Source organism: Pezoporus wallicus, unplaced genomic scaffold (assembly GCF_028554395.1).
Source record: "Pezoporus wallicus isolate ANWC-B61680 ecotype Strahan unplaced genomic scaffold, APGP_CSIRO_Pwel_v1 contig_5709, whole genome shotgun sequence".
Lineage (NCBI taxonomy): Eukaryota > Metazoa > Chordata > Aves > Psittaciformes > Psittacidae > Pezoporus > Pezoporus wallicus.
The window spans coordinates 574,341-590,415 of NW_026635251.1; the positions used below are offsets into that span (position 1 = coordinate 574,341).

Consider the following 16,075-nt stretch of genomic DNA (forward strand, 5'->3'; position numbering starts at 1 on the left):
AGCCTGGGAGGTTGTTTATCCTGAAACATGCTGTCTATAGCCTTAGGCTGCTCTGGTTCGCTCCAGGGTTGCAGCAGGAATCACTGTGGCTCCTTCTGAGCTGGAGGAGCAAGGACTCAGCTTGACCCAGAGCTTCCAAGGTGCAGGCTGGCCTGCCTTTTGGCAGATGTAATCACTCTTTGGTAATGCACGGAAGGCATGGGAGTTTGATCTGTGCACTACAAAGCCTGATGGTAACAGGCATCACTGCAAGAGTCCATGCCCATATTCACCCTAGCACCTACAAGCGAAACCAAGGAGCTTTTAGAGTTTTAAATTCCCACCTGTGCTTGACACATCTCCTTTCCTCTCACAAATACACACACACCAAGTTTGGCCCCTCCTCTGCAATGGATGGGACAAATCACACTGCTGGGTTCCTGCAAAGTTCAGAAACTGGGGTCAAGATGGTGGTGACAAACCTGTATCAGCTGGGCTGCGCTCTCTGGACTGCCGTACCGATGGTCGTGCCCATTGATGGCCAGCACCCTGTCATTCTCCTGAAGGTGTCCATCACGGGCAGCCACGCCGCCTTCCAACAAGTTGAAAATAAATACCCCTGGCTCATCGGCCCTGCGGACCAGCTTTATTCCCAGCTGCTCATCCGGACTGCTTTTGTTTAGCACAACATGGAAGCTGTCATCCCTATTGCAGTGAGCATCAAGGGGAAGTCCACTGTTTCGGCACCGGTACCTCTGCTCTCGGAGCACCGTCAGTCGGAGCACATGGCAGGGTCGCTTCAGGATTGACAGGGCATAGTTGTGAGGCACATTTTTGATGTCCATGCCATTCACCTGGAAGACAGAAGCGTAAATCAGCAGCAGAAAGACCGTCTAATTTGAATTGGCACTGGAGAAGGCAGCTCTATTTACACAGATGTCTTCATACAAAATGACATGTGCTATTTCAAACTGTGTCACGCAGGAGGCCAAGTTTGCAGTGCAGAACACTCTTCCCCCCAAGGAAAGGACGCGCTGTACAGACACTTTCTGCCTGTTTTTTTCCCCTTTCTTCCTGATAGTCTCCAGACATACATGTTATTTTTCAGCTTTATTATTGCTCCTTCCCAAGCTCCAATATCCTTTCATATATCTTAGTTTTATTCCACTAGCTTCTGATTTCGAATAGCCTTGCCAGCCTTTCCTTTCACTCCCACTGCTTTCCTGCTGTTTCTCTTCCTCATTATCTCTCAGCTCTTTTAGGTACAGTAAAAAGTGTTCCCACCTAACGAATCTCTAATTGAAATGATTAAAAGATTCTCGAGAAGAAGTTTAAATGCCCTGCATATTTGCTAGTAATCATGCTGATTTACCACACCACAGAATTGGGCTTTTTATGTTTCTTAGTGTTTTCTAATAAGATTTATCTCGTGTGGCAGTAAAACTGCATAACTGCCACTTCTTTAATCTGGGGGGGGGGGAAGAAAGATTTAAAGGAAGAGCTTCCAGTCAATCCTGTCATGCCCATGTGTGTAAGAGTGACTAGGCATTGCGCTTTATCACTGCTAAATGAAGACCTTTTGCAAGGTTGTCATTCACTGCTGGCTGGAAAACCCGAATCAGACAAGTTATTTTCATGTAGTTTTACACTGCACAGGTTGAACCACTTAAATATTAACAAACCTCTCCAAAGTGCAACAGAAATGTTCCCCAGCACAGACAAAAGCATTCAGCTGGCGTTTGCTTCTGCGGACTGCCTGCGTGGGCATGACGGGGCTGTCCCTGCTGCAGTATGATGGGGAGACTGCACCCCTAGAAACACAGCTCAACCACTTTTAAGTTACCAGCTTGAGTACTGGAAATAGCATGACCTGCAGCAGCATGGGGCTGGAATTGCTAGGAATCCTTCCTAAATCTCTGGGCAGCTAGCCATAGCCAGGGAGAGCTTTGCCAAGCCCCTCCATGCTGCAACCACAGCTTCCCACTGCAGTTTGAATGTGCCCTGGGGGAACAGTTTTGGCTGAGTGATGCCATTAACTGTGCAGCTCTGTGCTGGCACCAGGACAAAAAGCCTCCCCAGAACACATGACTGGGTGACACTCATCCATCCAGCTACCCCCTGGAACACTATTCTGAGGTATGTTTAAACACTGCCAGAGCAAAGTATGCCCACATCATGATCCTGAAAAATCCCTTTGGCCATGGTCTGTCAGACATAAAACAGAATGTATGTCACAACCCTGGTGTCCCCCAAGTGCCCTCAGCTACCACTGCAGTCACCAAAAGCTAGGAAAGCATGATGGCTTACAGGTGGTGCTCTGAACTTCAAAGGATCGTATCCTCAATAATTACATACATGGAATATGTTGTAGAAGTCAGTAGGGCTGGGAGGCCTACTCATTAACCCTATCAGCCAGGCATGCCAGAGCAGGCAGAAAGACGGGCATCCAGAGTCACACCTGGAAGATGACCCTGAGATATGGATGCCAGACCTTGCAGTCCACCCTATTTCCAGCTCCTGCAGCCTTACCCCAAAAATGCCACATGGGTTAGCCTTGGTACCAGCACAAGTCTACCCATGGGCCATGTCCAAGTGTTCACCTTCCCTAATTTGGGAAGCCTATGCTGAGCTCTTTGCAGTCTCTGGCCTCGCTGTCACTAAAATTTGAGCTAGCTGATTTAAGTTGCTTGAGGTATATCTGGGTGAGCTGCAGCTGTATCTCTGTTTTGCAATGTGAATATACCTGTGCATTCCAACTACACAAGATCAAAGCAAGAAAAGGAACTAGTATTTTCTGTTATCAATCTTTTCTTCTAAGGACTGAAGCATTAATATAATTTTGCATCCTCGCAGAACTTCAAGTCACTGGAGCAGCTGAGAGTGCAGTTCCCATTCAGAAGCTATTGCTGAAGCAACCACTCATAAAATACAAGATCTTTAAACATCTAGCCTAATTCTTGTTCACCTGCTATACATTTCTACAGAAAGAGAAGCAGAAGTAGCGTCCAACAGCTAATGCCTGAATGCTGCTCAAGTTTTATCTTAGAGATTTCACCTGTGGCTGCTGGTGGAACAACACTCTCAAAATAGATCTGGCAGTGTCTCATACAGAGGAGGCTGAAATAGCTTAACCCCGATCAGGCCCCTGCCACCTATCCTGGTGTAAGTGGGATGTAAGGCAACGGTAACCTCACTAACTATGATTTAAGCCCACTGTTCAGTAGAAACAAACTGGGCAAAAAGCCCAGCCTCTGCTTTCAGAAAAAATCTTTTGCACCAGTGGGTCAGAAATGCCAGCAGTCTATTGTGCTACATTGCACTTTGGAGCTACCATGTTTGGTTAGATATCAGAGAGACCCGGCAGTGAATGGGAAAAATAAACAAATCCATGAGCCTCAAGATTTGTTGAAATGAATGAAATCATCACAGCATGCAGAGGTGCTGAAAGTCTTTTTGCATGCATTATTCTATCCACACAAACAAGCCACATTGCAAATCTCATCTCAGGATTGACTTACAGCATCTTATTCTTGTACCTCCACAGTACTGTACCTTTAGTATCATGTCTCCAGGCAGCAATCTTCCATCTCTGGCAATTACCCCGTCTCGATAAATATGCTGTATAATAATGTGAACCAAAGGAGTCTCACTGCCTCCCACAATCCTAATGGCCAGGTTTTCATGGGGATCGGTACGGTTGATCTTAATGCAGGTAATTTCCCCATCTGGAATCAGGTGATACAACCTGGGAAAACCTGGAAATGCACATTTCAAGGTATTTATTTGACATCACAGCTTTGGTTTGTTAAAACATGTACTGCACAACTTCAAGCACCTGCCCGTTATCCAAACTAGGTTGTACGCATGGATGTGACTTACTAAGTGGGGAGGAAAGGACACATATACTTGCTGAGCAGACTTGAAGGGATCTTCTTTTAATTAACACATTCAAGATTCCTTCTCCCCCTCTTACCTCCCCAAAACACAGCCGTAAATCTTTGATGTAATCCAAACAAATGAAATGTACTTTAAAAGAGTTACGTGTGCTAATATTTTAAGGGAACAAAATACATTTTTAGTCACCAGAGACCATTTTTGGTGCTGAGGGCTGGGTGATTGGCTCGTGACATCCAAGGGAGCATTTTCTTTACCTTCAGCTAATAGAAAGGTTAAAGTTTCTCAGGCAAACCAAAGCACACAGCAGTTTCCCCCTAAGTGAGAGAAAGCTTTTGAATTTTTAGTGTGCAGGTCCAATCCAGCACTCATATGAAAAACCTGCAAGTCAAAAATATTAAGTGCTAATATTTTTTCAGTACCTATTTTAGAAATGAAACCACAGTGACTGTTACTGAACAGTGGTGAAGTGTTAGATGAAAATTAACAGAGTAGTATCCAAGAGAGGAGAAATATTTTCTACTACAGAATTAGTGGACAATAAAACGGCAAGACACCAAAACCTCTGGGAAGAGAGCAAACAGAAAGAAAGAACAGGAAAAAAAGTATTAAGAAACACCATGTTGTATCCCTTACCACTTCTTTGATCATATGTTCCTCAGGGCAGGGAGCTGTCTTCTTCCACGTCTGTAAAAAGCACCTACCGGTAGCACAGACTTCGACTTTGTGGTTTTACACAGAGTTGACAGCCAATAAAAATCTATCTAGTCATCTATATAGCCTTCATATACTCATATCCAAGTATTCATTTAGTTTATACTCTTGTAGTAGCAGTCTCTATGATACGAGTTTACTTCAGTTTTGCACACAACTTCAATGTCTCAGGAATGGAAGGTCCTTTATTTTCCCTGTACTCCCCTATTACCTGAACACTATTTGCCCAACTTGTAACTTGCGCAGCTCCCTCTAGCCTGAAGGGTGGATTGACTCCATCTAAATTCAGGCCTTTAAGCTAAATGTATAGTTTAAAGATCTACTTTTTCTCTCTTCCGTTATTGCACGTGGGCACCCAAAGGTAATGATACCCACTTCACCACTAAATCATCCCTGGACGTGCTGAACTCTCTCCACTGCTATGTTAGAAGAAAGAGGCAATTAACTCTGGCATCTCAGTGGGGTGCTTAGAGTCAGATGATTCAAGTACTGCTCAAAAATCACCAAAGGCCTGATCTCTACAGCAGGGCGTGTACATTTTACACTCTCAATGTGGTTATAAGGATATTTCTATGTAAAATTGCAAATGATAATCTGGATCCCCAGATCTAATCTGCACAGAAACAATGTAAGTAAATAGCTCTGTATATTCTGAGTACTACCAAAGCAGTCCTATAGCGGAAATAATTCAATTTTCCATTGCATGATTCACCTCATGTTATAACAAACTGTCCTTTTTGACACAAGCACTCATTCTCCCGTACTTCATTCTGAAAGCTTTTCTAAAGGAATTACCTGGTCATATTTCTTGACCATGGAGAACTGTGGACTGAACAAGCTATTGACACTCTCATATTTTAGTCTGTGATTATCCCAGGGCAAAATCAGAGCAATGTGTCAGTGAACAAGATGTTTATAGAAGTTCCTTTGCATCTTGAACAATGCCTTAACTGGTTTATTAAGTCTTGCAGTGGCACTTGGCTGACTTTCAATATGACTTCAGGCAGATTCATTTAGATTTTTTTAACCCTCAATTTCTTTCCAAAGTGTGCAGTCTACAACAGAATAAATCTTCCCAAGATATTTTTCTTGTCAGTCTGCAAGTCACTAAGATTTCTCTTCATAGCAGATGTACTGCTTCACCTTTTGTCTTCATTTGATTATTTTACCAAATGTAGCATCATAGAATCATAGAACAGTTAAGGTTGGAAAGGACCTTAAGACCATCAAGTTCCAAGCCCCCTGCCATGGGCAGGGATACCTCACACTAGACCATGTCACCCAAGACTCTGTCTAACCCTGCCTTGAACACCGCCAGGGATGGAGCTAACTGTTCTATGATTCTATGATTCTGTGATTCACAGCTTCCTTGGGCAGCCCATTCCAGTGCCTCACCACCTTTGCAGTAAATATAATTAATAAATTATACCATTTTCTCCTCAGATGGGCCAAGCAACCAAAACAACTCCATGATCCCTGTTCTCTTCATTAAAGACTTGCCTCTTGTTTCATCCCAGAAACATACATGGATGTTTCTATTACCAACAACTTAAACTGTCACAAGTGAAAGGCCAATGTCTATTTTGGTAAACTAACACTAAGTTTGACAAACTAAAGGTATAAAATACGTAAATACATATATTTTTTAATGAGAAAATTCACAATCACTTTTTCACCAGTCTGCATACATTGTGTGCAGATTGGTCAAAACCTACCAAGCCTATTTCAAGATGAAGCCATGCCTGGAAATCAGTGTCTTTAACTTGAATTTTTCTAAGGTGTATACCATACCCAGAAAAGGAAGACGCTGTTTTAGCACCTGGCTGCATACAGTGAATGGTTGCATACAACAGCCGAATTTAAGGGACTCTAACTGGGTTGAAGGCCTGTACCATTCACATATACCCAGCCTGTTGTGTGGCTGGAGCATCAGTTTGCACAGACCCATTTCCCTTATACTTTCAGTTAGAATTCTCCATTCTCTTTGATCAGGTTTTCCAGAGCAGGAAAACCCAGGAGTATTGCATACCTTTCTTTACCATTTTATATTTCCAGTCCTTAAATATCGAAGAGCTGCTGAATCTAGAAAGAAGTAAGCTTTCTGTCTTGTTTTTGGTGATTCTTGCAGGTGTTTCCACAGAGTGTTGTGGTTTTGTCACCGGGGGTTGTATGGAGCATTCTGAATCTGTCAATATAATAAAATGTCATCTGCATTCAGAAAGATTGTGTGAGCTTTTCCCTCAAGCAATATTTTATTTATATTAGTGTGCAATTTTATTGCTATTTTCACACATCCTGTTACAGTAACAAGTAACATTGGAGAGATCAGCTTTACACAGTAAACTCTGCATGTCTGGTATGATGTAGGACACTGATCGCTCATTAGGATAGTGTCCATGAGATCGTAATACCAAATGTTAAGTATGATTAATATTTTATCCCCACAGTTTATAACACTTAGTAGTGTTCCTTCAGTGCTCAGGTTTCAGCTGACTTCTCTGTGCACCACGCTTCTTCTGACATTGCTGCCATCAGGATAACTTCTGCCTTCATTCCCAGTATCCAGTGTGACAAAGCACTGTGTAATGTTTGCTATGACTCTTGAGTCCAGATTAATCAAAGGTCACTATAAACAAAACTTGGCGTCTCATATTGCAAGTCCTTATTTAGATCAGAAGGTCTGACTGATGTGAGGTGCCAGACACTAATAAAGCCATCTGCAGGAACACACTCATGCTTCCCAGCACCTGGTCACCAAATTTAAATGGATCTTGTGTAACCTATTCTTGGAAAAGTCTTGTGTTTGTGACTTTGTTCTACAACTCTTCCTTCCCCATTGCTTTTCATTTAGCATTTCGTTCTCCCAGTGGTTTGCCATCATTTTGATTTAACGCCTTCCATTAATTCTGCAGGGATGTTGGTCCGATGCAGGGGGCAATGCCAGCTCTAATGTCTCTTCTGGCTTCTGAAGATTCATCTCACCAAAGGAGTCCCAGAATAACTAAAATGTTGAATGTATCTCAAAAAAGCTGTGGCTATCTTATCTACAGCAGGCAAAGTTTATCAGTTTGCAGTGGAGGAAATGCTACAGAGCAAATCTTTCTCTTCTGGAAATTGCCTGGCTCATCATCCTACAGCAGAGTGCTTTGAACCAGGCCTGTGAGATTTCCAACAGCTGTTTTGGGAAATTGGAACTGCAACTGAATTAAATCTGAGGAAAACAGGAACAGCACAGGATCCCTGCAGGGTGCAGCTTTCCTGAGGCACAATTTGGTTGGGCTCTGCTGTCTTGCGCTGGGGCTTGATATGCCACTTTCTTTCCTGCGTAGAGAGAACCTAAAGCCCATGAAATGGTTGATACCTAGAGCCATTAGTGTGTCACTTACTTTCTTTCCCTTTATGTACCTTTCTCAAACATTGAAGTATTTATCTATTATACATATATACATACAAACATATAAAAATACAACAAGGCTCAGACTGAACAGTAGGGGTGAGATACACCCATACAACAGAAGAGTCTGTTCTGTGGTCCTGCCAGTGCCTGACAGGGCTGCCTTGGCCTTGACTGCTGCAAAGCAGTAACAGATGGTAGAACTGCACCCACCGTGAGACTAAGAAGAATGAATTTGACTTTGAACAATATCTGACATCCTCAAGCAATCACAAATTCAATTTATTTTACAACGGCTTGACTGCAGGATGGAACTGATGAACACTTTTGAAGACCAGGAGCACAGCTCCCTTGTACTGTAAAACTGTACAGAGATTTTTGCAATTGCATTCTCAAATTCTTCCCTCCTTGAGCATCAACTGGTTTATAACTTGCATTTGTAGATTGGTTTGGGTAAAGAGTATGCATCTTTCTAGTCTTTCTTGGAAGCGAATTTAGAGAGTAATGCCAAACTAAGACCACCGTGAAACAAACGAGCATAGCAACGCTGGAGCAGTCTTTGCTTGGAGATATTCTATCATTTAGTAGATTGTCAAGGTCATTTACACTAGTAGATCCAGTCAGAAGATATTATGTCTTAAATGCATCAGTGCCGGAAGGATGTCTCTGTCACCTTCCCTCATGTCTCAGAACGAAACCATCTCTTTTAAACTTTCTTAACTTCTACTTCAGATGTGGAACACTATTTCTAGTTTGAAGTGTTATTACAGACATAACTCTCAGGTAGATAGTGCAAGCTTGGGTGCTGCACTACAGGAAAATACTTTGCATGGATTATTTACAAAAATTACCAAATTATTAAAATGAGAAAATCTTAACACTTCCTTCACCAAAACACTTTCTCTTCAGTGTTTGCACTTTCCGTTCTCTTCTAAGATTGTCTTCATTTTGGACATTGACCAGTTCTCTGCTGAAAATGTCACCAAAGCTTTTAAACAGAGGAACAAAGAAAGCCTGAATCATTTAAATTCAAAATGGGTGTATATGACATTGTTTAAACAATCAAAACATAGGGTCTAAATGGAAATCATGAAGTACTCTTCACAGTGCAGGACTGCTACCAACTTCAGGTATAAGATAGCATTAGACTGTAACAATTTGTCCGCTGTAATGATAACAGAAGCACATTTGCCATTATACATCTTATTTTTCAGCTTCCCTGAGGAGCAAAGGAGCTTTCCATAACCAGTACCGCATTCAACTTCAAGTTAAGCAGAATCAGGAATATTTGAACAATTTTTTAATCCCACATCAGGAATGATTATTTTGTCATGGACCCTCACAGTCACACTGCAGCTGAGAACTGGCCCAACAGACATACCAACTTCAGATTAAAGGCACTTCAGATTAAAGGCCCCTGCATAATCTTCAGTGGGCAAATAGCTAATTTGACATCAGTACTGCTGATGCTGAGAGACAATACACAGGTATACAGAGCTCCTTTGACCAAAATATAGGCAAAACAGATTAAACAGTGACATTTGAGCTAAAATGAGTGGATTCGGAAAACTGGGGACAGATGGGCTATCATGCATTGAGCTTTGCCAGCTGAACTGACAGCTCCTATATCAAGAAGAGGTTATCAGCAAGAAGGGATTATTTCACTTGGTGCCCGGTGTGAAGCTGGCACAGTCTCAGCTTTATTCTGCTCATGCACTGACTGAGCCTGGGAAGGAAAGAGAGGGGGTGAGGTGCCATCTGATCTGGAGCAATGAGGCATGGCTGAGATGTGCTCTCAGGCGGTCTCAGACATGAACCTGTGAAACCTGGGGCAAGGCTACAACAGCTTTCACACTGGGTGTGGGGATCTCCAAGACCAGGAACCATCGCCCACAGGAGCACTGCCATTCTCAGGAGAGTAGAGTGGCAGTGGGGAGACAGACACTTGAGTCTTCCTTTCTAGAGTGGGTTTGGACTGGACCTTTAGTGAGCACAGGACAGAGCACTCTGCAGTTATCCCCAGAGTCTGACCAGCATCTCAGTTGGACCAAGAGTCCAACTGCAGACTGCTCAGAACAGCTGAGGATTTAAAAATATATAGAAAATAAAACAGACAGAACCAAAGAAGGAAACAAGCTTCCAGCTGACAGGATGATGATAACTGCTACAGAAAGAAATATATTCATTTCCTTCTCCAGCACAAAGAAACAGAGAGCCTTTGAGATGCTGTTACACAAAGCACCTGTTGCAAAGGACTGAGTAGAGATCTTTGTTAAAGTACTTGTATTGCTGTGAGTTACTTGCATGAATTTTTTAAAGACCAAATTCCAGAACTCTGTAATCAAAATACGTTCTTTGCTAATGTAATTAATACAGTAATTCACGAACACAGCTTGTCTGATCTCATACATAAGAATAATTGCTCATTAAGTAATTACATGCCTACCTGGTTTTTCCAGTGCAGTAAAATATATTTGGAAGTGTACAGGCATTCTTGGTGCAGAGAAATAAAACCACAAGCAGAGTCAAGGAGAGAATGAGAATCTTGACACTGTCACTGGGGCCCTGGCATGACTGCCACTTAAGGGCCACATTGTATGTCCCTTAAATATATGACAACGGTGTTTTGCATTCTACTGGAAATGTAAAGGTCAGTGCCATATTCACTCCTCCTTCCGTTAACGTCTGGATTGCACTGGGTTACTGGGTAGATTGTGTTGGCATCCAGATCATCCACGCACTCTGGACATGAAGCCAAGCTTTCCGTGGAACTCATGTAATATATAAACCTAGGTAAAAAGTGCTCATGAAAATGTCTATGCCCCTGAAGAGGCCCTTCTGTATTCTGAAGAGGTGTCTTTTGTAAAGTATGAACTTGAGGCATGCAGAATTTCACTCCAGCTTAGGACGGGCAAGCATTTGCTTACAATGAATTGGCGTTGTAAGTAAGTGAATGAGAAACATATTTTTCTGCTCAAAGAGAGCTGTAGACAACTTATTTGAAAATTTTTACTTGAGGAAAAATGATAAAATATTTGGGACAGTAAAGTTATTGATTAATTAGTTAAAAAAATGGTGTTTCCAGGCCAAGGAGCATATTCACATCATTTTTATGGGAAAAGTTCACAATTTTGAAATATCAGGTTTATTATGGCTACATCAACAAGTGTGTGGACTAGGAGAGTGAGTACCAAGAACACAAGGTAGTAAACCTCTCCTGAGGAAAGAAGCAAACAAAGCAGAAGAAATATTGAACACTGTTCTCTGATGCACCACTTCAAGAATAATGATGCCTAAACACAGAATTTGGCAGCCTTCTTATCTTTCCTTAATTTGCATAGGTTTCAATGACAGCTTGAAATACAGAGCAAAAGGAAGCTGGGTATTTTGTTTTCTTAAAGCCCTTACTCTGGGCATTTGATCTGGGAAGAGACGTGAGGTGCTGAGCACTTCACGCAATGGAATTATAAGATCAGTGAAGACCTTGATTAAGACAATGATTCCCACTCTATCATCACTTCCTCTTGATGAATGAATGCTAATGTTGGCTTCATAATTACGGTCCAAAGCAATTAGTAACATTTGCTTATTGCTTTGAGAATGCCAAATGGTGTTTTACTGCTTGCCAGACCCCTCATCCTGACACATGTCAAACAAACCTGTCTCTCCCCCATGTTTAAGAGCAAACCTCATCACCTCATCACCTGCCTGGCTGAGGTAGTACAAGTCTGTCACCCAGGGTCCCACAGAAGTGCTGGAATAATTACAGTCCTTTGCACTTTCATACCCTCTGTCCACTGGGAATTTTCAGTGCTTCATAAACATTAACCAAAAACTCATGAATTTCCTATAATATATGATTGCTGTGATCCGTTTACTTTAGGAGGACAAACAGATGCTGATGGAGCCTCTTGAACAAAATGACAGAGAAAATCAATGACAGCTCCAGTAATAGATCCCAGATCCCACATCCCACATGATAGATACTGGGCGGGCTGCAGCACGCAGGTTGTTTCCAGAACAGACCTACATGAGGTCTCACACACCTCAGTAGCATTCTTGCCTGCCAGTCAGTAACAGCTTTTTTAACAACAATATAAGGAAAGATTAACTTTTCTTTTTTATTTAATCATGCGCAGCCCACCACATGAAAGGCATATCAGTCACAGACATTCAGTTCCCACATGGCTAGGGTCCCCTACCTACCTATTTTAAGTGATAACACAAGGAAAACAAAGCATTACCTTCCTCTCCAGCAGTAGAGTTTCCAACAGCCTCCCTTTCCCGCTCAGCCTGGTTGGAAACAGCGCTTCCACTTTTTGTCCTCCGAAGAACACTGAATGCCTTGTTTATTTTTTTAAAAGATCTGCTTCTGATAGTGGAGCGTTCAAAGTGTCGAGCTGCAACAGCAGGAAAATCAGATCAACACAGCTCAGCAGTGCTGGGCTAGAACCTCTTCATTCCTGCAGCCACCGCCATACAACTGGGCATAAGATCAACAGCACATCACCTTGGCACCTTGACTCCAGCTGATACTCCAAGGTTGCACCCACTTGAATCTGGATACAATTATCCTACCTCTGTCACACACCCTGGCACTGTCAACTTCCCTGTCAGTTTTTTACCAGCCACACACAAAAATCTCCTGTGAGTGTGGTAGCCTGGGAGAGAATAATCCTCACTTGAGACAGAATTAGCAACAAACCTGTGAAAAATGCATGTAGATAGGAGAAGCTCTTTCCAAACTCTAGAACCTCAGAAAGGAAAAACAAAAACAAAACCAAAATGCTGGAAGTTGTTAAAATTCTTCTTGGAAAAAAGACCCAACCAAACCACCCAAACCCCACACTACTGCCTCAAACCCTGCAATGCTTTCAAGGGGGAGCCAACGATATCTCCAGCAATAGCCAACAATTTCATGTCAGAGATTCAGGAATTATCAGGTGGGATAGACCAACTATGTCACATTTTAACCTGTGTCAGGCAATACAAAAAAAGGTCATTTCAAAGAATGTTACTCTTTTTTCCATCCTGCTGAGGATATCTTCGTGGCTGTTCTGCCTCTTCAAGCTCTGCATGCTAGCCAAACATTGTAATCTAATAATAAAACATTCCCTCAAACCAGACTGCGGCCTCTAAATTCAACAAAACTAGTGTGATTTAATTTCATTCTGGTGTTCTCTTCTCGCCCCCTCCCTTTCCTTGTTTCTCTAACCCCATGCACACAAGATGATGGCACTGCTCATTTTCAAGTCTTTCTTCAGCCCTTCACCCATTGTCCCAGATGCAACTGGTGCAACGCGAAATTGATCTCAGGCTATTCATTTGGACTATTCAGTTTGGCTGTTCATTTTGGCTTCAGAGGCCTCAAATACGAGCTCTGAACTCACTGCTAATGCTTTCAAGTCTGCCTTTGGTCAGGCCATCTTTTTCAAATATGATACTCATCAGAGCTGGGTGCAGTGTAGTAGGGTGAAGAAGGATCAAGGCAAGGTTTTCTGGTGCAATCTGTCCTTGACTGTGGCTGTTTCAGCAGGACCAGCTCCTCCAAGCTGCACCTCCCTGGGAAGCTAGCAAATATCCCCTAAGCTGCCAAGGCACTTCCTAAGGCTTGTTTTCCAGAAAATTCTTGGCAACTGCCAAGCACAGCTCACTGCAGGCTTTGGGGTAGGTGCCCATGGCACAGTCTATGGGGGTTACTTGGGCCACCGGATTTTGGTGAAGCCATTACACAGCTACACCATCTCTCCATCGTGTCACACATGCCATTTACTCTTCCAATTGATCTGACTTGCATAAATAATCTTTCTTAAGCCATGTGGTTTGCATGTGTGCAGTTAGTCCATCTTCAGCTTGCTGCTTCCCCTGGCCAAGCGAATTTGGTTTTCACCTCAAAACTATTGGGCCACTGTCTGTGCAATTTGATAATCCATGTAAAATTAAAGCTTTCACACTCTCTTTCTGTTTTAAAGCCTCCAACAACATATGTTTCACAGAAGACAAATGCTGAAAGAGGCCACCAGGCTCTGAAACCATCACTTTTAGTTCTTACTTCTGTTTCGGTTGCTACAATGCAGGTCTCCGGGGCTGCTACCCGACTGGCTGTCCTCTGAGGTGGGGCTGAAGGCTGGGTTCACCAGCCCTGGCTCATCTGTCATTAAGGCAATGGCTGCAGCTGCTGAGAGCTCGGGGCCCAGGGCAGCTACTGCCAAGCTGGAGCCATGGTCTGGAGAGCAGTCTTGGGAACGCCTCTTCCGTTCCTTGGTAAGGCCATAGTGGGATGCTCCTTTACATCTAAGAAGGGAAGGAAAAGAAGACACGATAATAAGTTGTATTTGAATGTTACATAATTATTGGAATTATATGGTGCCAAGATAATTTGCCACTTGGAGTAAAAACTTTGATGATCACAGGGGCTGATGAAATACAGATGCTTATTAACAAGAGGGAAAGATGCCAATCTTATCAGGTCGCACAGAATCAAGAAGAATGAAAACTGTCCTTCAAAGTAGCTAAGCTACCACCTTACATGGAAAGACTACTGCTGGTCAAGAGAAAACACAGAGCCACAGCCTTGTGTGTAGCCTTGTGCATAGATAATTACTATGAATGCAAGAAGACAATAATAACAGATGGCTAATTAAGCCAGAGGTTACACACTGTAATTTCTCCCTTGTTTCTCATCAATGAAGGAGAGCAGGGTGAGGTCTGACAGCTTCTCCAGGTCTGCTGGTGAAACAAAAGGTGCCTCAGGAAGCCCTGTACCATGAAAAAACTTTCGGTCACCAAGGCAGTCACACTGGGAGCGCAGTGGTCTTCCATGCAGCAGGCAGGGTCTGCTCTTCAATGTAACACATGAAGGATGGGCTGCAGGCTCAAGGCAAACAGGTTCTGGATAAAAACCCAAATCCTAAATCCTGACTCAGCCTCTGCAGTGACAACTTTGTTTCTGGTGCATGTTCCCAGAAAAGCTGAAGATACAGAATTGCAAGAGGCAAATTAGGAGCCTACTTTGAAACAGCTTGCTCGTAGTCCCAACTACCTGCTCTATATTCATCCTAAACAGCAAAGGCAGGATCACACATGGCTTTTATTTCTTAAGATTTGCTGAAGAAAGTCACTTGAATGAAATTAAAGGTCAGTGTGTGCTCTTCATAAGTCAGTATTTAATTAAAGCTATAAAATAGCTGAAGACAGAGAGGGGCAGAAGGACCACAACACCTCTCTGCGACTTCTCTCCAGCACCACTTCTGCCCAGTGTCCACCCTCTATAACCTCATTCACTGCATTAAAATAAATAAAAATCTGCCTTTCAATCATAATCTAATGAGCTTGCCCTACTTGCAGTTACTGTTATCTCTTCCTTCATAGCAAAGGCTAGCTGATGACTTTCATGAAAGTGCCCTGTAGGACGAACTCACAGAAATAGCTACAGAAACCCTTAGGGATAGAAGCTCTTCATAATATATGGCATGCACAAAAGGCAATGCATAACACATACAGTACACAACGCTAGTGGGTTAAATGTCAGAAAAAGAAGTACACTGAACAGAGGCCTTGGAAGAGAAATGATTTATGGAAGCAATTCCTGGGACAGAAAGATGAGATGAAAACGAGTCACAGATCTCTCTGTATCAGCTTCAGAGCAACAGTTTAATTTCTCTTATGGTATTGGCTTTTTATGAGAGCCAATTGAATCAAAAATAGTTTTTAGCACTAAATTATGATTTACCACCATTTAACTGATACCACTTCTGACAACTTTTCTCTTAAAAATGGGAAAAAATTCCCAAGCCCAAACTGTATTGTACTGATGCAACTGTGTAAAGGTTTTGTACATGCCTTAAAGTTTGGATGGGAATGGCTATGGCAGAAATTATTTCTGAAACCTTTCACAAGCAAATTGTGATGTCTCAAAAGAAAGTACCCTCATGGAAGAGAAGGTTGGTCAACTGCTCCAAAAGACCAACAAAAAGCTAGTTGGAGCACCTATTCCAAGACAAGAGTGCAACAATAATTGTGTAAAACAGAAAGGAAGAGCTCTCCTGCCTCCACTGCAGCAGGCATTTTCCTATTCCTTCTCAAAAAAGAGGT

At 42.6% G+C, this 16,075-nt stretch overlaps 1 protein-coding gene across 4 annotated transcripts in view; it reads right to left on the bottom strand.

Moving 5' to 3' along the window:
- LNX1 (ligand of numb-protein X 1) overlaps positions 1–16,075 on the bottom strand; it is an 80,823-nt gene that overhangs the window by 20,126 nt on the left and 44,622 nt on the right. For 2 of the 4 annotated variants that reach the window (XM_057413829.1, XM_057413846.1), the window contains 5 exons: positions 14,034–14,275; positions 12,226–12,381; positions 6,617–6,772; positions 3,532–3,734; positions 462–833 (listed from right to left, as the gene is read on the bottom strand). In XM_057413829.1, coding sequence (XP_057269812.1) covers positions 462–833; positions 3,532–3,734; positions 6,617–6,772; positions 12,226–12,381; positions 14,034–14,275 — 1,129 coding nt within the window. The remainder of the gene's footprint in view (positions 1–461; positions 834–3,531; positions 3,735–6,616; positions 6,773–12,225; positions 12,382–14,033; positions 14,276–16,075) is intronic. The other 2 variants (XM_057413837.1, XM_057413855.1) reach the window with 1 other exon arrangement.